Raw genomic sequence first — 22535 nt, forward strand, 5'->3', positions numbered from 1 at the left:
AACAAAGTATATTTTTATTGTATTTTTATTAAGTACATGATGCATTTCTATTGTCATAGGGACCATCATTGAACGCAAGAGGATACCTAATTAGTGCACCATATAATATTTAGTGATAACTTCTTAAATAATTTTCAGCGGGGCTTCAGCGTCGGCGATGTCTGAGATGATACCTTTGATATAATTTTGAACTAAATCAAAGAATCGTCTAAATCGGTTCAGCGGTTATTGATTCGCCGTATAAACTTACACCTCCCTTTTCACTGTTAAGGGAATTTTTGTTTAGTAATTCTGTAATTTATACATTAAAAAGATTACAATTACAAATATGGATTTAAAGCGTCAATGAGGTGTAGGTATTAGTGCAAGCTATTGTGAAATTCCTGAAAAGCTTGTGAGTCAGTGACGGCGGCGCACATCTGGCCGAAGGAAAACACCATTGTCCCCGCTATCAGCGCTCGCGCCGCACATACAGGCCTCGCAGCTGCCTGGGTAGCTGCTAGCCTCGCTGACTTCTCAATATTTACATATAGGTATACTGATATACCTACGCCTAATAATTGTGGTCACAAGATGTAACTAGGTTTTTTTGTTATACATACAAACGATACAAAACTATAAAGCTACTTTCAAATGTCATTAATGTTTCATGGTTTTTAAATGTTTTAATTCTTAAAAATTGATAGTATCAGTCATTTTTGAGTAAATCCAAACAAATTCTACGACAAATAAACGTTTGAGGAACGTAAAATAACAAAGTTATATTTACAGGTATATTTACAGGTAAATAACTGTAAATAAATAAGATACAATAATACCTAACCTAACTAAATACTAACTAAATACTCATTTTAACATGATTGTATGTAATAACTAATGAAGTCCTTACATTTTAATCTGCATTTAAATTTTAATCCGCAATGTATAACCGTAGTATTTATTTATATTTATCGAGTTACTTTTCTAGGTAAGTAGATGATATTAATAGCACCTAGTACCTGCACCAAAGAAGGCCCATCGTAATTTTTTTATTTTTTACTATTCCTGTATGGCGCAGATTTCTAAGTTACATACGAAAGACATGAACGCGCGCGGGTCGATCCTGATTTTATTTCAATTAGAATCAAATACAAACTAATGAACATTTAAAGATATTAATTATAGCGATTAAATTGTCACACCAAACAGTGCTAGATGGAAAGAGTCGGAGGAGCAGTTCGCTTTGTTTACAAGCGACGTACGACACGTGCACTCGTGTGTACACATAACATGCGCGCGACCAGTAATCAGTTATCGCGTGGAGAGTGATCGCGCATCGTATTATGTCACTGTAATTAAAAACTATGCCGCATGCAGAGGAAGTGGAGGAAGCGGGTGGAGGTCTGACAAGTGAGAGGCAAGAGTGGCCAGGGGGGAGGGTTAGAGGTGGGAGTAAGAGGGCGCGGGAGGGAGGCAGCACGCGTGCGAACGCGCGTCGGCCTGTCGCGCGCCGCACACCGCCGCGATCGCACGCCCCGCGCGTCCCCGCAGCGTCCGCGTCGCGATGAGTGAACACTGAGCGAGTGCGTCGCGGAGCGCCTCGACTCGTTCTCATGGAGTACCAGCACCCGCAAGCCCTTCAGCCGCTCGGGCCACCGGCGCCGCCGCCGCAGCTGCTGCCGCCCGCGCCCCACCCGCCGTTGCCCACGCTGCCCCAGCTGCAGCACGGCCACGCGCACGCCCAGGACGACGACCGTTGGAGCCAGTATCACATCTGGAGACAGCACGTTTTCGTCAACGGTCAGTGACTCGCACCTTCGTCGCTTATGTCCCGCGCTTCTCGCGACCAGGAAGCTCGCAGCACTTTCTCCGCCCGCTCCTGGCCCGCGGCCGTGGACGCGGATGCGAGAGAGCCGCGAAAAAAGAGAAAGTGCCCGAGCGCAACCCGCTGTCGGATGGAACTTTTCGGTTCATCGAGAGTTCTTTGTTTCGGCGATTGGTGCCTTTCACTCGTTACAATACATCCTCGATCCGTTCGAACTTAGCTCGTCAAACCGAAATGTAAAGTTCAGACATGACAGTGACATTGTGTGTTGGCTCGTGATGAAACCAGGTCATTTCTATTAGCTGGAAAACTTGTATCAGAAACTCATTGCTTTATATACATCCTTACATCGTAATCACTCATATCAATGATTATTTAATATTTCTTTCTGTTTTGTTCCTCAAGACAATCATCTTTTTATTTAAAAACGAACGAGTCTTGGCCTTGGTGTATATTATCTAAATTAATCTCGTTTGTTCAGTCGTTGCACTATATACATTATATGTACCTATCTACAGATATCGTGTTTATATGATAGGCCTCGTTTCTGGCGAGTGAAGACGGCTACAACAAACCCGATTAGCGCGGAAGCGGCGGGAAGCCGTAGCGGAAGCGAAGAGTACGCTACCTTGCTCGCCACCGCGGCTCTAGCCAGGCTTCTTTTCAACATAGGTACATCTTAAAAGCTTGAGTTTTCATATCACACGCGGAAAAGATTGTGGCTAGAGGCATAATTACGAACTTGCGAGGATCGTTTTCTCCTAACTTACACCGTTTTTTTTATTATTATTATTCATTCACAGTTAATCTTAACTTGCCTTGCCTGATGCCAAACGTGCCAAAAAATCTGATAATAAGGTACTAAGTAACTGACTGCATTCTCTCACAAAGTGAAAAAAAATATGTTGATATGACTTTAGTGTAACTGATAAAATTAAAAATATTATTAATAATTATTAAGTAGGTAATTGGATCCCTGGAATAAGACCTAATTACCAGATATTAAGTTTATAAGTTTACATTTCCTTTAGTACCTAACTATCTACACTATGTGGCAAATTATTTTGACCTTGGCCTAGTAATTATCTCAATGCAATGATTATTTTTCCAAAGTTTTACTCTATTTCTTATACACACATGTGTAGCTTTTAAGCCACTAAATGATTTTTACGGTACATATAGTGCTACTTTACCGCCCTAGTGCGGTAATTGGCACAAATTATGACGAAAAAATTGGCACAAATTATGTATGTCCAAAATTAAAAGGGCAATATGTACCTACTGTAAAACGTACAGCACACGTGCGTAAGTATGTACCACCAAATTCCTAAAGACAGAATATCGAAAATCTAAATGTCTAATGTACGAAATTCCTAAAGATGCATGTCCTATGGTTAATCAACCTATTTTTAAATGTCTTAAGTTCAATACTGTTAGTGCACGAAAATTTAGTATTTTAGGTCGGAGTCCTTTTTTCCTACATCCAGTTGTTCAAAGTTTAAAATGTATATATTGCGAAATTCCTAACATTTGCCCTTCGTTTACATGACCTTAGTTTAAAGACGAACAAAACCATGATGATCCCATCGCACTGTTTCTTTTCAAAAAACATTTCCTCCACAAATTAACTAGATGAAGCCAGAAGCTTCGCGGGGCTCCGATTTCTGGGCGGTTTGCCCTTCGAGCATCTGAAGCTACCTAACGAGCCTAACTAGGTACGCTACCTACGCTTTTATCCCCAAAGTGTAATGTTTTCACGGACGTCACACTAAATCAATAGGACCTAATCACTACCAACCTAACCTACCTAAGGTTAGGTTCGTTAGATGCCCGAAGGGCAAACCGCCCAGAAATAGGATGCCCCAATGCGGGGCTCCATCAACCTAGGGTAAGAAGAAAATGTTCTCGGAAATATTGAGTTTCAAAATACTGCCACTAGGCTTTTTATACATAGCTATTTTAAGCACTAGAAATATCGTCGGGTGACAAGCAAAAGTCACTAACTAACATCATTGAAATTATTGGACAATAAACCGTGTTACAAGTGTAATAAAGTGCATTGTTACTTTAATTTTCTGATAATACTTAGTGACTTTTGCTTGTCACCAGACGATATTGACTTTCAAAGTATTGTCATTAGGGATTTTGTACAAAGGAATATTGATTTTCGAAAATGAGATCGTTCGATTAAAAGTGTATTACTAGTAGGACGCATTTTTTGAAATATCGTACATTAGATATTTATGATTCTCGATGTTCTGTCTTTAGGAATTTCGTATTTATGATATTTGATTCTAGACATTTTACACCTACCCTTAATAATTGTAAATTACAGAGTTAACTGTCGTTATATCGGCCATCTACGTACCTATCGAGCAGTTAACCTTATTTATAGATAATATAAAAACTGCTGAAATCTATCCATAACAAAATGTTGTCGCTAATAGAACTCGGAAAATATTATATTGGCAAGAAAAAAAAAATCTGTCGAATTTAGGGGTTGCCGTGTAAACTGTAAACAGTCTTAAACGGCCATGATTCAAGAGAAAATCTTAAGAATATTACCGTATCACAAAAAACGCGCTAAAATGTGGAAAAAATACGGGATATACGGCAATGGAAACTGCTGCTTTAAGCCGTGTTTTTGATAAGAATGCACGTGAATTGCCGTATTTGCGACAATTATTGTTTTTTTATAAGTTGAAAATAAATAGTTTTGAAGTAGGTATTATGTATTAAAAAAAAAATTAAAAATTGACTGATTCCGAAAATACTAAACATACAATTTTGAAATAAATACATAAAAATGTTCCTTACTTATCTTATACTTATATAAGTTATATATCACAGAAAAACTTTTGAAAAAGGCGGTAAGGCGTTGAATATTAATAAAAAAATTGTCATATACGGAATCCTTCAGGCGCCATGCAGTCGAACTCGCACTTGGCCGATTTTTTTATCTCTCTTCTCTGGTTTTCACGGGCCTATAAATCCCGGTCTTTTGATAGGCTTGCGTGGGGATACAGATCCAACACGTAGAGGCCCTTTGAAGAGCTTTAATGTCATGTAGAATTATTTTTTATTATTATTATTTTAGCAGACCAATAAATGTTGAAGACTGTTAAATGCTAGTGACTTGTTCCCTGTGAACGGCGCGCGGCGTGACGTGCGAACGTGTCATTAGACTCATTAGTCCGTTAATGCACGTCCATTCAGGACGCGGCCGTATTCTAGCGCATTTTACTTAACTTATTTTATTTAACAACAAGGCTTAACGTGTGACCGCGAGTAATGTCTTAAAAATATAATTTAGCCTAAAAAACCGGGCAAGTGCGAGTCGGACTCGCGCACGAAGGGTTCCGTACCATAATGCAAAAAAAAAACAAAAAAAAAAAACGGTCACCCATCCAAGTACTGACCACTCCCGACGTTTCTTAACTTTGGTCAAAAATCACGTTTGTTGTATGGGAGCCCCATTTAAATATTTATTTTATTCTGTTTTTAGTATTTGTTGTTATAGCGGCAACAGAAATACATCATCTGTGAAAATTTCAACTGTCTAGCTATCACGGTTCGTGAGATACAGCCTGGTGACAGACGGACGGACGGACGGACGGACGGACAGCGAAGTCTTAGTAATAGGGTCCCGTTTTACCCTTTGGGTACGGAACCCTAAAAATGAGTTCTTCTAAGAGTCTATACAGTAAGTGTCTGTACAGTCGCCGTCAGATATCGTAGCGGCCAAGCTAGATGCTCAAAATATTTATGTAAACGTAGCCCTTTATGGCTTGATAAGATACTTTGATCTGATATTTGTGAACATCTTGGCGGCCCCGATATATCTGGTGGCATTTGGTTGTACTTAGTTTCTTTTTATTCTTTTCGGTCATTAGATATCGATCATCGTGTGGTAATTATTGTCATTCGCTTAGATTTTCTAATAGATACCTAAATATGTATTTGGTTAACTTTAACAGTTCGTTTTATAGCCAATTTATTATTAGATCTAACTGTACCTATGTATTTTGCTTACTTGGAATCAGTTAAGAGCCAACAGGAGTGGTCATTACTCCATACAAACGTACTTGACTGTTTCCTCCGTAGGTTTTGATGCTAGAGCAATGATTTTTTCAACACAGATTAATATTGTCAATATCTGTGTCGGACCGTTTTGCTTTTTTTGATATTTTTGTTTTATAAGGCGCTAGAGCCCTTCAAAAATGGTCAAAATGGCCTCATTGACTATGCCACAACGAGAGGCGTAGTATTCAAAACTGATATCCATCAGCCAAAAAAGCAAAACGTTGCGACAGAGATAATTTCATAATCATTTAGATTTCCAAATTTGGTTACGATTGGTAAAATTTTGGAGGAGGAAACAGTCGAGTACGAAACCTCGATTTTTGAGATTTTTACGCAGGATTTTTCGCCTTGTTCTTATCGCACTAGTTTTAGGAGCCGCTTCCGTTAGCGAGACGGGTATATGTATTTACCTAAAATATTTAAAACTCAGCTCCTGTTTCGTCTTAAAGAGGGAAAACCGTAATTCTTCCTTCCGGATGTGGACCATGTTTTAATAGGGCTGGACTTTATCTATTTTCTTTACCTCTACACTACAGGGGATTAGACAAAGAAAATATTCCACAATTATATGAAACTGGCGGACAGCAGTGTGGTTTATACAATATTTGAATCACGATATCGAATGTATACGATGTATATAAGATAATTAAAAAAAAAACCGGTCAAATGCGAGTCGGAGTCGCATTCCAAGGGTTCCGTACATTACTAAATTTTTAACAATGTATTTTTTATTTGTGAAACGCGAGTGAATTGCCTTTAAAACCCGTAGGGGTCGGATCAAAAACTAAGTAATTAGTCCGACTTGCGCTTGACTGCATATTTCTTATAGATTTTCCTGTCATCTTTAGGTAAAAATCTTTCTTATGTGTATTTTTCAAAATTTTAGATCCCGTAGTTTCGGAGATAAAGGGGAGTCATTTTTTGCATATTTTCTTAAATTACTTCTAAACTGTTTATTCTAACATTATAAAAAATATATATTTAGATATTTAAAGTTATTTTTGTATGATTATTTATATACCATTAATCTTTTGTACAATAAATCAATAATTAGTAAAAAAATATATTTGAGATCCTCAGAATGAGTTCTTTCATTTGATATGTAACACGACATAGTCTGAAAAACTTTATTTTTTAAATGTCTCATTTATCCCCCAAAAGTGCCCCCCTTGTTTAAAATTCGTTTGTTTACTTTACATGTCCGTCTTTGGGTCACAAACTTACATATGTGTAATTGTGTACCAAATTTCAACTTTATTGGTCCAGTATTTTCGGAGAAAATAGGCTGTGACAGACGGACAGACAGACGCACGAGTCATGCTATAAGGGCTCCGTTTTTTTATTTTTGAGGTACGGAACCCTAAAACGAGGTTTTGCAAACTATATTGTGTTTTATATTAAATGAAAGAGCTCATTGTGAGAATCTCAATTTTTTTTTTTGTATTTTTAAAGTAAGTAGTATGGAAGTAATTTAAGAAAATAGCCAAAAGATGACCCCCCCCCCTCTTTACCTCCGAAACTACTGTGTCGAAAATGGTGAAAAAAATACACGAGATAGATGACAGAACAACCTATTAGAAATTTGTAGTCAAGCGTGAGTCGGACTTAATTGCTTAGTTTTTGAACCGACCCCTAAGGATGTTTTAAAGGCATTTCACTCGCATTTCGCATAGAAAAATACATAATAAATTCGTAATTATTCGAGTCTCAACCTATTGAAAAAATGTTAATCCCGCCTGCAAGGGTGCAACGTAAAAAATAGCTTTATTTTGTGATGTCAACATGAAAGGCGCGAACGAGTTAACCATACAATAAAAAGTGTGTGACTTAAAATAATAAAAAATATGTACTGGGTAAAAAAAGCTATAAATAGTACTTTGGTCATAAGTTGTGTCACAAACATTGTAGTGATAAAATGTTACATGTACAGATCCCTTATTATTCATATATAACAATGAGCTTATTTAATGCTGAATTACTTACAATATACCTAATTTATCGTAATTTGCTGTTTCAGTTTCACATAATTCTATGTAATATTCAGAAACCAAGGTGTAAATAAACATGCAAAAAATATCGCTACCTGTTAAAGGTATTTTTTTGATCCCTATTTATTTATTTTTCGTTTTTACATTACTTAAAACAAAAATCGGGTATTTTATCTTTCTTTAGATGATACTTAATTCATGGGTAGGTACGATTAGAAGGTGAAAATTGCAACTGTTCGTGTTTTACCAAACCTACTCGTTGGATATCAGTGAAAAATAAGCGTGTGGCTGAAAAATACCCTAAGTGTGAAGGGTATTAGCTGAAGTACAGACTTGTTGGAGAACTAAATGCTGGTGATAAAATAACGCTCTAATTCAAAAATTTTACCTATTTATGTGACACTGATTTTTACTCCTTTTTGTGAATTATAATTTTCACAATCCAGTCGAGTATTTTCATCTAGATTCTAGTAAACAGTAGCAAGGAAACACGCGATGTAAATTTTAAACTAATTATATTACGTTCTCATCAAACTTGCTCGAAAAATACCTTATTTCATGCAGGTGTACTGAATGATAAAGGTCTATATTCTTCCATTGGAAGTTCCTATCTTCCTAGGGAGTTATGCCTTATTTTAATTAAGTCACTAATTCATACGAGCCTTGGAGGTTATAAGTAAAATAATTTGTTTAAAGTCAAGACATAAGAGATTTTTTTTAATACCGACGTTTATTAATTGCTTAATATTCTTCTTTTTGCTTGAAAACCATTTCACAGAAAAACTCGCGGGCAATTTGTACCGAGGCAGATTTTTTTAATTTAGCTATTGTTACACTAAATAATGTATGCATCCAAAAGATGTTTGTTGCGTCAATTTTCAAGTTACTGTTTCACTTTTTTTTAAACTTCACACTAATTAGAACTTGACCATTTTTGAAACAAAATAACTCCGTAAGTATTAGGTACCTATATTAAATTCTCCGAGAATAAATAAATAAAATCCTTTAAAAAACCGGCCAAGTACGAATCGGACTCGCATTTCAAGGGTTCCGTACATTACACAATTTTTAACAATGTCTTTTTTATGTGAAACGAGTGATATCTCTTTAAGAAATCCGTAGGGTTTGGAGCAAAAACTAAGTAATTAAGTCCGACTCACGCTTGACTGTACATTTCTAATAGGTTTTCCTGTCATCTATAGGTATTAGACCTATTTGATGTATTATTTTTTTGCCTATTCTCTTGAATTACTTCTAAACTGTTTATTCGAAAATTATAAATATAATATATTTGAGATCCTTACAATAAGCTCTTTTATTTGATATGTATCTAACATGATATAGTTTGATAAACTTTATTTTTTAATTTTCTCATTTACCCCCCAAAAGTGGCAACCCTTATTTAAGATTCATTTGTTTACGTTACATGTCCGTATTGGGGTCAAAAACTTACATATGTGTACCAAATTTCAACTTAATTGGTCCAGTAGTTCCGGAGAAAATCGGCTGTGACAGACGGACAGACAGACAGACGCACGAGTCATCCTATAAGGGTTCTGTTTTTCCTTTTGAGGTACGGAACCCTAAAAAGTGACAGATATTTATAATAATTTGAATAATTGGCATGGTAAAAAAGCTGAGATCAGAATATTTCATCTAGGTATACTCGTATACGTATATTAAACATCATTTTTAGGGTTCCGTGGTCAACTAAGTCTTTTTTGTCTGTCCGAGGCTTTGCTCCGTATGATTGTTTGTGTTAGAAAGCTGATTTTTGATTTGGCGTGGATACTTAAATCAACGAATCTAAAAAGGTAAAATAAAATACAAAATAATTATTTTTGTTCTTTTTTTTCGCTTTAAACTCAACAGTGTCGGTTAACGTTCAAAAGGTCTTTCAAAATGAATAATTAAGGGTCACCAATAACCATTTTTTGATACAGTGATTATTTTAGAAAATAATCACTACGAAGGAAAAAAAATATTTGACCTCCACCCCTCAAATAATATGAAAAAATTGAATGACAAAAGCTTAGTAATTAGCGAATATAATCGGTCGAGCTGTTTTTAAGTTATCGTATAAAGTCTTCTTATTAAAAATACGTATGAAGCCGCGTTGCGAAAAAATACTCCCTTTTGCTTGTAATGTACATGATGATACTGTATAACAATAATAGTCCCCTTGTAGTCTATTCTGACAGAATGGTAACTACGGAACCCTACACTGAGCATGATCCGACATGCTCTTGGCCAATATCGATTGAGCTGAAATTTTGCATACATATGTAAATTAGATGACAATGCAATATTATGATGACTTGTGGGGCTAAGGTTGCCAGATCGAAAGGCGCTATTATCGGGAAAAACTACAAAGTTTTCGGGATTTTGGGACTTAAGTCGGAAAAAAAACATTCATTGTATTAAAAACAACGATACTTTACATTATTGGCACTACGCTCGACACGGGTCGCTCGCTCGCTCGACGACAGTTCAGAACTTGAAATTATTGTTTTATAACGTGAAGCTGTTTTTCGGGACAGTTTACAGTTTGTTGGGAATCGGGAACACATGCTAAAAATCGGAGAATCCCGCCAAATCCCGATCATCTGGCAACCCTACTTGGGGCTGATCTGATGATGGAATCAGGAGGAGGCCATGGGAACTCTGTGATAAAACAACGCAAAGTATTTTTGTTTGGGGTTGTTCAAATTTCCTTGATGAGTACCTATTAGTTGCCTGTGAAAAGAAAAGTACAGTCAGCGATAAAAACTTGTCAATTGTTTCCAAAACCTATTTGCATTCAGTAACTGGCAATATAGCACTCAAAGTTTTAATGTACAAGGTTAAAAATGGTCTCCATATTAAACCAAAAAACACCAGGCATACTATACATTTGTATTTATAATTATTTTATTATCTTTAGGTACTTGAGCATCATATCCGCTAACCGATAGTTTCTGGACAATGATCGGGACTCATTCATAACTTAACAACCACAACGAGAGCGATAAACATAAAGGACACAGGCCAATGTTTCTTAGGTGATGGGATACGAGTATGCAAATGAGAATTAAATGGGATACGAAGATGAGCAAGGCTAATGTAAAATAAGTTTTTGGCAAAAAAATCATTTTTGGTACAAGCTTTTATCGCCGACTGTACTTTTCTTACGACAGACAACTAATACTCGTCGAGACAATTCTAAAAACCCCTAACACAATTAGGTTGCCTTGTTTTATCACAGAGTTCCTATGGCCACCTCCTGTCTCCATCATGAGATCAGATCGATGGTACCATAATATTGCATTGTCATCCGATACACATGCCGATACCGATACCGATTTATACATGCATGCAAAATTTCTGAAAAACTGGGAAGTGGATCAAATTTAACTTGCAAGATTTGATTACACACAGACAAACAGACAACGGTCAGGTGAAACTAAATAAAAGCTTGTAATAAGATTGCGTTGTTTTATTCTACTCAATATATATATGCACGTTGTTTTTATGTAAATATATTTGTACGATATCAATACAAATCTCAAAACTAAACTACTTTTTTATATCCACGGGTTAGAGGTTATCGTGAACAAGTTTTCGCAACTCGACCAGTTCTGCGATGTTTTTGGTCAATGCGTCGTAGGTTTGGTACACATGTGCATTTTTATTCTATTAACGAATTCGCCTTTATTCTTTGTGTCGCACAGTCTCATTTGTACTCTTCATATAAGTATCTCTGAGAGAAGTCGGAACGTATTATTTTGCAAATTGAATTGTATCCAAGATCTTCTCTTTCTCTCCTTTGTGGCCGACAATCATTGTTGATCTTTCATTACAATATTAAATTACGAGATATAGAAAATAATTATGATCGTAAGAGCCAAGTTGCTGAAAAATTACAAGTCATAAGTTTATAACTCCATTTTGGCACATTGCTATTCCCAAACCAAATGCCAGCTAGATGTCGCGGTGTGGCAGCTTCGATATAGCCAGATAACACAATACAAATGTAGTGAACTCCTTTGCCATTGTATTTATCATGCTATTTCAGTCAACTTCAGTACTTTTCGTACTAAAACTGACTGAAATAGTATGGTTTTGCGTTTCCGTGAATATACGATGATAAAGGGTTAAGAAATGAAATTTTACACTAAATTACATACACTTAAACATTTTTTTGTTTACTACATTCAAGTTAGCCTTGAACACAAACTGCTTGATTTGCAAATGCGTTGAAAAAATAAATAGCGGTGTGCACTGAACTTGACATTGATAGTATATTGACATTATTACATACATATGTGACACATGACTGTGTGGGGCGTTATGTCACAGCAGTGAGAAGCGTCCGCGACCGTTTGTCAGAGCACCTCGCGCGGCTCGGCTATCTACTTGGGCTTCCAATATCGGACGGTTCACAATACCGGTATACAATTTGACCACCGAATATCTTTTTTTTTGTAAAATCAGTTAAAAGGCAATTAAAATAGTCTGATTTCAATGTTTTCTTAAACAAATTTACAATTATACAATTTATTAAGGACCATTTTATTTTAGGTATTATAAAAGTAAATAACCGCATAAAATGTTAATAAAACGAAACTAAAACATTTCAGATAGGTACTTAATTTAATTTCGATTATCGATATTGGTCTTCTTTAATTCGGGTATTATAGTATATTATAATATTATATATAAATATCAATCCGATTTAAGGATTCTAGAATATCGGCCTATTCATGCCCTACTATCACCGAAAAAATATTATTTTAACTGCGATCTAAATTTTGCCTGAAAATTAACGTAAGGAACTTGAATGAATCGTTAATTATAGTTTAGGTTAAAGAACAATTTACATTCTTAAAAAAAAATAGATTTCATGGATGAGAATATGTTTCTGTATTTAATATATTTTTATTAAAAAGTAGAAGTGTAAATATTTACAATATTTGCCTCTATTACCATAATAATATTTAGAGGTTTTTAGGAAGTCAATGCGGGCTAAAGTAATATTTTTATAAATTAAAACAAAACAATAAATACCAATATCCGTAATATGTAGACAAATAATCACCCTAATAGGTCAAAACAAGATTTTTTTATATACTCGTAGTGATTGCAATTCCTACCTCAAAGCTAATCGGTGATATTTTACCCTAGGAGATTTATTCAGGATTTCTGGTCTTTAGGTGTGAAGTAAATAATATTGAAGGAGTTTTTAATATTCTAATATTCTTGCTGTCAATCAATGCTCCAAAATTTGTTCAAGATCGTACTGAGCCGAAACGTTTGTTAAGTGCATAATATAATACTTAGGTTGCTAAGTATGCACATGACAGTGGCTGCTAGCTACATAGCTGCTACGTACATGGTTTCAAAAGTTTCGCCTTATGGCGTCTACATCAGCTGCACACCTTAACCTTAATCTGAAAATTGTTGTTTTGTTCGGAAGACATTTAAGTTTTTTTATATCAGGATTACATAAGTTTTCTTTAAATTCTTCTAAATAAGGCAATCAAGATGCATCATAATAATTTCAGATTGGCTAACTTGCTTTCAGAATAGTTCATATTCAAGCAGGGGATTTGGACCTTTCACTGCTTAGTAAAGGTAGTGTTCTCGCGAAAGGCTCTGCTCTCTTCGCAAACTTTTTTTCTTATCAAATCGAGCATACCCGTACGCACTTTCACTCGGAATATTTGGGCAAAAGTGGCGACCTTTTCGCAACTTTCTCCTCGTCCCTCCCGCGCACCTCTGGGCTTCCCCCGCTGCGTGCTTTCTTCCGTGTACGGTGCGCGTGGGCACAGCGCGACCACTTTTACTTTTTGACCCAACAATGAAATCTTGAGACGAGAAACACTCTTGCAAGGCTGCCCCTTAGTCGCTCATTATCATTAAATCCCATTCGTTTTAAATTATCTATAACGAGCTTTTCTGTTCGTCATTGTCAAAATATTCATAATTAAATGTTACAAATAGTTAAATAGACAATAAAGTACAAGTAAAGTTAAATAGACAACACTGGAAATAACTAGGTCTACATAATTTAATACAGGTGTAGCTTTGTATTAAGGAGACAACTGAGGGTCATGTAACAGCTATGTACCTACATACTGTAAAACTTATAAGTAACTAACCAAGACGATTCACACGAGCCCAAAATCGTTAATTTCGAGCTTAAATAATAATAATTGGTCAAATTTTCGCGTCCTACTTCAGACCAGCTCTATAATACTCTTACATTGCCTTGTTAGTGAAGTTACTTAGGTTACGTTAGGTTTTTAGGTTAGCGATGTCAAATATAAGGTCAGTCAGACAACGCTTACTGGTTCAATACTTTCTTCTAGGAATTAGAATTGAAAAAAAATGAATATCGTTTTTTTTAATTCTTAAATTGACTTGTCGAATAAATAAATGCTTTTGTATTAGGGTATTTAGTTAACGACTATCGAATTTACTTAGTTTATAATTTAGGATGTTCCACCTTTGTACTTAGGTGTTAAAGTACTTGCGAATAAGTTGTAGATAATTTTTCTAGGTTGCTATTTAGTTCTAGTCATAGTAAGTACTTGTACTGTTTAAGTTTCAAGCTTCACTGAATTGAGACCTGGGTCATGGACTCATATATTATTCGACATTTTTATAACGGGGCCACCTATTTTAAGGGTTAGTTTCTAAACTAATTCGTTTTGATACCACTTTAAGATTCGAACCTCTTACTCGAGATCCGCAGACCGCTTTCGTCCATGTATCCTTTGATATCGCTTTGCTCGCGGAATCCTTGAACGGGCCACAGCTTGGGAAAGAGTGTAGGTATACTAGGTGTCGTATTTTGACCGTAAAATAGTTTTTGGCCTTATAACATAGCTAATGCTATGCTATAAGGCCAAACAGGCTATGCAGTGGCCTGGACGGGGCGGGGGCTCTCAGTCGCTGGCTGTGAACGAGAGTAAAAGCGATCTTCCGGCAAGCTTCCGCGTTGCCCCCCCCCCCCCCCACCGCCCGCTGCTCAAGCCGCGCATAGCACCTTCCGACTTTTACTTTCCACCGACGTAGTGCACATTATTCCGATAGCGACACCACTTTCAATCTTTACGGCATAAATAAATATTCAACGCCACGTTTTGTTACCGCTTATGAACTGGGATGTTGGTTTAGTTTTACACTTTGTACGAAAATTGATTCACCCTTAAAATGTAAAGGACCGGGCAACTTTGTATGAAGCCTTGCCCTAAAACCAACAGAGTTGAGAGTTAGGTCATTAGATAGGTATTTCTCTGTACTTCATTTCGTTCTATGGAATTTTATTGCAGAACTGAGATATTGGTATTTTAGCCAAAATGTCGTCACCCTTATTACCTAGGCAATAGAGTCCAATTAAGTAAATTAATTGCTGCAGGGTAGATGTTGGCGCACCGCCGGGCGTATTTGCCGCGCTCGCCCGGCGGTGGACTCTATTGCCTAGGTAATAAGGGTGACGACATTTTGACTAAAATACCAGTATCTCAGTTCTGCAATGGAATTCCGCTTGGTGCCCATAGAACGAAATGAAGTACACAGAAATACCTATCTAATGACCTAACTCTCAAATCTGTTGGTTTTGGGGCAATTTTGACGCATAGTCCTTTATTTAATATAAAGGTATTAGATCTCCCATAAGCCTCCTATATAATATAGAAAAACTACCTTTGTCACTTAATTTCTGAGGAAATGTACCTTGTTGGTTCTAAACATAAACTTGATTATGTCTTTTATAAATTATTACACAGCGTTATTTATGTTGGTAGTGTTTGTTACAGTTTACTTTTAAACGTGATGTAAAAATATAACTAAGTTTGATATTTATTGATAAAAACAAAGAAAGGAATAAACAAACATAATAAAACTTACAAAACTATAGATATAACTATATAACTAAGTTAATTAGTGTCTAGCAATGAAAAGGATTTCTATTAGGGTGATGATTTTAGCAACACAGTTATTCTGATGTAATTTTGCACACTTATTAGGTATTTCTTATTCAAATACATCGACAACAAGTCAAACGCTTTTTGGAGTCCGCGATGCCTCGACCGGCGGAGCTGAACAAATATGCAAGCCCAACAAAATACTGGTTTACTGTGTGCGGAACTCAACAGGAGGACGTTTGTCCGATTGCGAATAGAAATTATAATTGGCCGATATATTATAAACTACAAATTTGTTCCTTTCGGTGTCGAGACCCTCGGTCCGTGGGGCCCGTGAGCTCAGTCTGTTCATAGATTTGTCCAAACGGCTGGTCGACTGGGGACAAAAGAGCTGGCAGCTTCCTCGCTCAACGAATAAGCATTGCGATTCAGCGAGGAAATGCTGCCAACATCCTTGGCACTATGCCCCAGGGGGCGCTCAGGGGGTTTTTTGTTAGGTTTAGTTTTAGTATTGTAGGCAGTTTTAATTTTAGGTTACTTTTTATTGTACGTTTGGTGTTGTGTAACTTTTGAGTTCTATCGAAAATAAATCTACAGATATACTAAATACGGTAATTCCCGTGTCGGTGTTCTACACTAGCTAGAGATCATTAGCACGGCAGTAATTTATTGTTAAAAACTACATCTAACTATTTAAATCAAATACTTTATGAAATTAAAGTGTTTGTAGAGACAGATAAATATCCGGCTTTATCCGGTGATATTGTTGTCACTTTTGTGGCTTCCATGAACATAGCTGAGGACGGCTTAACTCGTAAAATATTCACCTACTTCGATATTGAATGTCCGCCTCTGTTTGTACCTAAAGACCATCAGCAATGCACTGTTTATTCTCCGTTACCCTAAACGGCCTAAATTGTCCTAGGATTTGAAAGTATTTTCTGAAATTCATAGGTCCGTCATGCTTCGATAAATTTGATCATTGTTCTTTAATAAATAATCTACGTTAATAAAGGCACCGCGCCAGTTATTCAAGCTGATTATTTTTTTGATACGGTCAAACCCGTAACGTAGGTAATATATCGCCAGCCCACTAACGGCTGAGCCGCGACGCGCGCGGAGGCTTCTACTTTCTCGTTCACTTTCGCTCAATTCACACGTTTACGAAAATGATCGCGCGCCGCCGGAAAACGCTTGCTTTCTCCGTTGCGCAAGAGCAACGGCTACTTCCCGCTCCCCCCAACGCGCACCCCGCTTCCCTCGCACTCCTCACCTATATTTCCCGAGTAGGAAGTGAGACGGTTACGCAACAGCTTTCCACCTGCGCGGTGCAGCATTCCGATCGCGATACATAGGTACCGCAGCCACCGACGCGTCGCCGTCGCATCATCGCCCCCTCGCGGATAAATACTCAACAGTACAAAGTTTAAGTCTTAATTCTGTATGTGAAACTGTACTGTATATGTATCTGTAGCTAAAATGGCAAATACGAAATCACTATGACGGTCCCATCATCCGTTTGTGTTCTTGTCAAATGCATTTTACTCGTAGGTACAAATGAAATATAAGAATTATATCAATGTGTATATAGGTACATATATATGTACATAAATATTTACGCTCGTTACCTACTTATTTTGCAATTGAACTTCTGGAGAGCTACATGCCATGTATCAGAAGGCAATTTTTTATTATTTTCGAACTGTGTGTAAAAATGTAATACTTATAGACAGAAAGTTGCGCTTAATAAATATTTTGAGGAAAAGTATTTTGATTAAATTGTAATGATTATCTAGCACGAAGATTAATGCGCAACGTAGATATTAGGGAGGTCGCCACGTCACTTTCTACCGCTGCGTCTGAGGAAAGTGAGAGTGCTGACGTCACGGTCGTCATCAGCCGGGGGCCCGTGGAGCGCGGTGCATGCTTGTTAACTGTTCTAGCAACACTTTCTCTGCCACTCAAATTTCAAACCGGAAGGTCGTGCAATATTTAGATATAACAAATTATATGCCAAATACATTGGTACAGATGTAGTACGTAATTGTTTTCCATCATGACAGAAATAGCGAGACACGTTCGTACGTTTCCGTGAAAATACGAAGGAAAACAATTATGCACTATGTACATCTGTGCTACCTGTTTCATTACAAATTATACTCCATACATAGGGACAGGTTAGTTCAGGAATATCGATAAAAACATTCGTATAACTACTTTAAAGTTTTGGGTAGGTACTTAGTGATGTCAGCATTTTCAAATGGACGCCTTGAGACTTTCACCAAACTGGCGACAAAAGTGAGAGTTTTGACTGACGAAAGCAAATAGCCGCGAAATCGTTACTGTCAACTAGATTTATTTTGTAGAGATTTCGCAGTGTAGAATGTTTTTGTATGAGCTTTGCTATATGAAAACTAAAAAATGCGCGTTTTCCCAGCGATACGACCTAGGTAGATCTGGTAGATCGCTCGTTCGCCCCTGAAAACCCTTATATACCTAGCAAGTTTAATCGAAATCGTAAGAGCCGTTTCCGAGATCCCCGAAATACTTATATACCTAATACAAGAATAGCACATTTAAAGACATAAGATTAAGTATAACGGACTCTTCATAGATTGTTGAAACCATTATGGCTCGCATGGTTTTTTCATGATGAGCTAATATTGTTATTAAGCGCAGCAGAGGTCTATTATTGTCAAAGGCAGTGAAGCGAGTGCAGCGTTAGAGTCGTATTGTGCAACAAGAGAGAGGGGTGTGTGGCGCATTGTGCGCACGAGTGGAGCGTGCCGGGCCGGGCGCGGGCGCACGTAACTCCGACAAGTGGGTTAGCTTACACTTCCCGTTTCCGCGCTCCCCTCCGCCGGTCCGCTCAGCCGGCGCGGTTTTTCTCGAGGAAACTCGCGCGCACGCCGCGCGATCGCATGTCTAGCGACTCCCACGATCGTTATTGTGTCACTAGTTTCTGTTGACATATCAATACAAACTTCATTGTTTATGTTAGTAGCGACAGATGGATATGATATTCGACGCAAAACGAAATCTGCCGCAGTTAATGGTTCCCAACAGGGAAATTTTGATGAAATTTAACAGGTTCTCATTATTAAACAAGCCTCAATTAAATAGGTTTTTATTGGTAACTATGTAAAAGTATATACTACTAGGATACGACTAGGATACGACAATGGTTGCAGAGGAATAAATATCAATATGTAGTTTAATTAGTTGTCTACACTTAGATACTTAGTTTACTGTAAGATCAGGTTCTGAACAATTTTGACAATTAAATGTTATACTCATTCAATAATAAATCCTGAAAAATTATAATTACATGGTAACGAGAGCAACAAACTGCTTAGTTAGTTTGTTAGGTATCTTTATTGCTAGATCCGGGCATCTGGCAGCTGTTCATCGGTGGAGATTACAGTGACAGCCAGCATAACTTTCCAAAAAGAAATGACAATGTACACCCAGCTGTAAAAAACATGGCCACTTTCCGAATTAAAAGCTTGATGTACGTGAAAAGTATAGAATACGTCTCATTTATGATTTATGAAGAGCAGGTCTTAATTTTATAATTACCTACTTACCTAGAAAAAGCGACACATGCAATTTTGGTGGGCAGCTAGCCCGCTTGATTTTTTTTTTATCATGATAACTCCTAAGATATTCATTTATATATTGTATGATGTACTTAAAAGGCCATTATGATCTGTATGAAATTGTCAATGTAACTAAAGTATTTAATTTGTTAATGATTAATACTGTACCTATACCTACGTGTAAAAGCTTTGCAATTACCACATTACAGTGATATTTTTTAGAACTTACGAATGGGTTTAGTATAGTAAGTTATCCTTAAAAGGTTTTTTTAATGCACAAACAACTGCAGGTGAAGAACATGAATAACGTTATAATTTTTCATATTTGCCTTTGCCTTGCCTTGCCCTTGTTTTCCCGAACGGAAAAGCCTGGCAATGTTACAAATAGGTACATCCCATGAAAAACTCTTTGACCTCTATATAAATAAATACTCTATATAAATAGGTACATACAAAAAATAAATAACAAATACTGTAGGTATACTAGTATAGGGAAACTTATAATTTATAATATAGGTACATCCACAAAAATCTTGACTACCTACATACTTGATATCTTTCAATTCTTACCTGAGTTATCAGTAGGTAATAATGATGTTTACGGTATGGGTATTTTGGGCTTAGTAACGTTAGCCACTATAATGATTGTAATAGTACGTAAATTACTTTTCTCAAACATGCAATGAAATATTGATGTTATGTTCCTTATAATAGGCTGCGAAGTATGATGTTTCAAGTGCGGCTAGGACAAGAGGTCGTTAATGGAATTTCATACAAATCTTGCAGGCCTAGGCCGGCAAAGTCCTCTTTTTTAATTTTCATTTCACAGATATTTGTGACACAGCATCGTGGCATTCATCCATTAAAAAAAACTAGAGGCAGTATTTGCTTTATGGTTCGTAATGACCCTCCGCCACTACGCTTATTCAAAAAAAAAAAACAACGTTTGCTATAATTTGCAGTTTTATTTGTAGAAAAAACCAAAAGTAAACTACACGCAAAATATAACTAACACGTACCCATATCTTTATCACGCGTATGTTTTACACGAGTCGTGTATTTTTACTACCCGTATATTTTCATGTATCTTTGATTTTTTCGCCTTGTATCCGTCTGACTGTCGTTTTCGTCACATAAGTTTATATAGTCTTTCATGTTGATATCATGTTTCACATACATCGTTGCTTTATGCATGGAGAAAATAAGTATACCTAATTTCCACAGTGTTCACGATTTTGTAGTTACTTTCATTTCTTTAAGATATGCCACAAAACTGTTTCTAATAAACTGCAAGCCATTTTTCTTAGTTTCTCAAATAATAAAATTGCCATAAGCAACCATATACATACTTCGTCTTTGACTTGGCGGCATAGGCAGCAAGTTATTTAAAAAAAAAATTCTGCTTACGCTGCCAATTCCAACTCCTACGATTACAATTAATATTAATTTCATTATTTTGTCGGAACTCATATTAAAGTAAAAAATTAACAACGCACCATAAATCCAATAAAACAGAAATACAGAATGAAAATTTTTCAACTTTGGCACCATAACAATATAAAAAAAATAACTACGCGTGTTTGAGTAGACCTTTTTACCGCTAACGTTTGAATGAAATATTTTAATTTTTTTATTTGTGTAGTTAAATTTATAGTTTAAAATTATAGAATTTGGTTAATAATGTATTATTTATTAAGTTCATGTTGATTTTATACAAATAATTCTGCAAATTGTAGCAAACATTGTTTTCTGTTGTTTTTTTAAGCGTAGTAGCAGTGCCATTACGAACCATAAAGCAAATACTGCCTCTAGTTTTTTTTAATGGCCGAATGCCACGATGCTGTGTCACGAATATCTGTGAAATGGAAATTAAAAAAGAGGACTTTGCCGGCCTAGCCCTGCAAGATTTGTATGAAATTCCATTAACGATCTCTTGTCCTAGCCGCACCTGAAACGTTATACTTCGCAGCCTGTTATAAGGAACATAACATCAATATTTCATTGCATGTTTGAGAAAAGGTACTTTATTTTTGCAATGTTGACGCGTGCCGGCAAAAAAAAAGTTGTGTGATTACTGATTAGTAGGCAGAGACGACACGCTATGTTAATGCGGCGGCTCGCCTTGGGCCGCTACGCGCCCGCGGCCAGCGCACACGCCGCCCGAGTCACCTTTGCATCCGTCTCGTATGTTGCGGCACACTACTATTGACCCTATCATTTTCTGACGTGTTCTTAACACTATCATTTTATGACGGCAGCTATTTAGCATTTATACGCCGAGAGAAAGATAATATTCCTAAAATACCCTTTCAAACTAAAAATTATACTCAAAATGTATCTGATAGTAAATGTTCTGTATTTTCTAGTAAATGGACAAACAATGTATAACCGTTTGCTGCGCTCACGGTACCAAAAGTTATTATCCCGATTTTCTTTGATGAAGTTGAAGTTCGTTTCTGGGTGTTTTGTTTCCGTGCATAAGCACACGACCTATGGCACACGTGAAGGTACAGACGTTTGCAATTAGTGTATTTTAGGTAGGATAGGATCGAATGAAGTACAGGCGAGGTGCTAGGTGTTCGCCGCGCGTGAGTCGTCACGTGTCGCAGCCGCCCGCGCCCCGCGCCGCGCCCGTCACAGCCGCGCTCCGCAGCCTGCCCAGCACGTGCCCCGCCATGTGACCACCACCCTCAACAGCCCTCTCCGTTACATTCCCGTACACGTGTTACTGTTTGATTCTTCCTCTTCGATCTATTGTTCCAACTTGAACGAAATCCAATCAGCCTTTCGCGTGATCCATATCTGGCAAACTTAATTGGTTACATATTATAGGTATCTATGCGCTTGGTTTAGCTCGAATTGCGAATAGTCTAATAAAGCTATGATTGGCGTTCCGACACGATGTTATTAATACATTTTGAAGAACAATCGTATCCACAGAAGTAATGATGTCATTACATTTGCATTTTATTTCTACAAGTATTGACGATGTAGAGAGTAGCTACTAAAGTGTATATATTTCATTGTAATCTTTTTACGGAAGCCAACTGGATGTAGTGTGCTGTCATGTGTAGTGTGATACGAGGCGGCGACGCGATGCCGTCTCGACCGCGTCGTAAAGCCAATCGAGCTATTTTTTGTGAAGATCAGC

At 37.0% G+C, this 22535-nt stretch overlaps 1 protein-coding gene across 10 annotated transcripts in view; it reads left to right on the forward strand.

Moving 5' to 3' along the window:
• LOC134679012 (hepatic leukemia factor) overlaps positions 1-22535 on the forward strand; it is a 132046-nt gene that overhangs the window by 97614 nt on the left and 11897 nt on the right. Inside the window, exon 1 of one of the 10 annotated variants that reach the window (XM_063537803.1) lies at positions 1460-1779. The exons of 6 other annotated variants lie outside the window; for them this stretch is intronic. In XM_063537803.1, coding sequence (XP_063393873.1) covers positions 1593-1779 — 187 coding nt within the window. In that variant the 5' untranslated portion in view covers positions 1460-1592. Of the gene's footprint in view, positions 1-1459; positions 1780-22535 lie in introns of those variants that run through there. 3 more of the 10 variants (XM_063537805.1, XM_063537804.1, XM_063537806.1) reach the window with 3 other exon arrangements.

This window comes from Cydia fagiglandana, chromosome Z, assembly GCF_963556715.1.
Source record: "Cydia fagiglandana chromosome Z, ilCydFagi1.1, whole genome shotgun sequence".
NCBI classification, from domain to species: domain Eukaryota; kingdom Metazoa; phylum Arthropoda; class Insecta; order Lepidoptera; family Tortricidae; genus Cydia; species Cydia fagiglandana.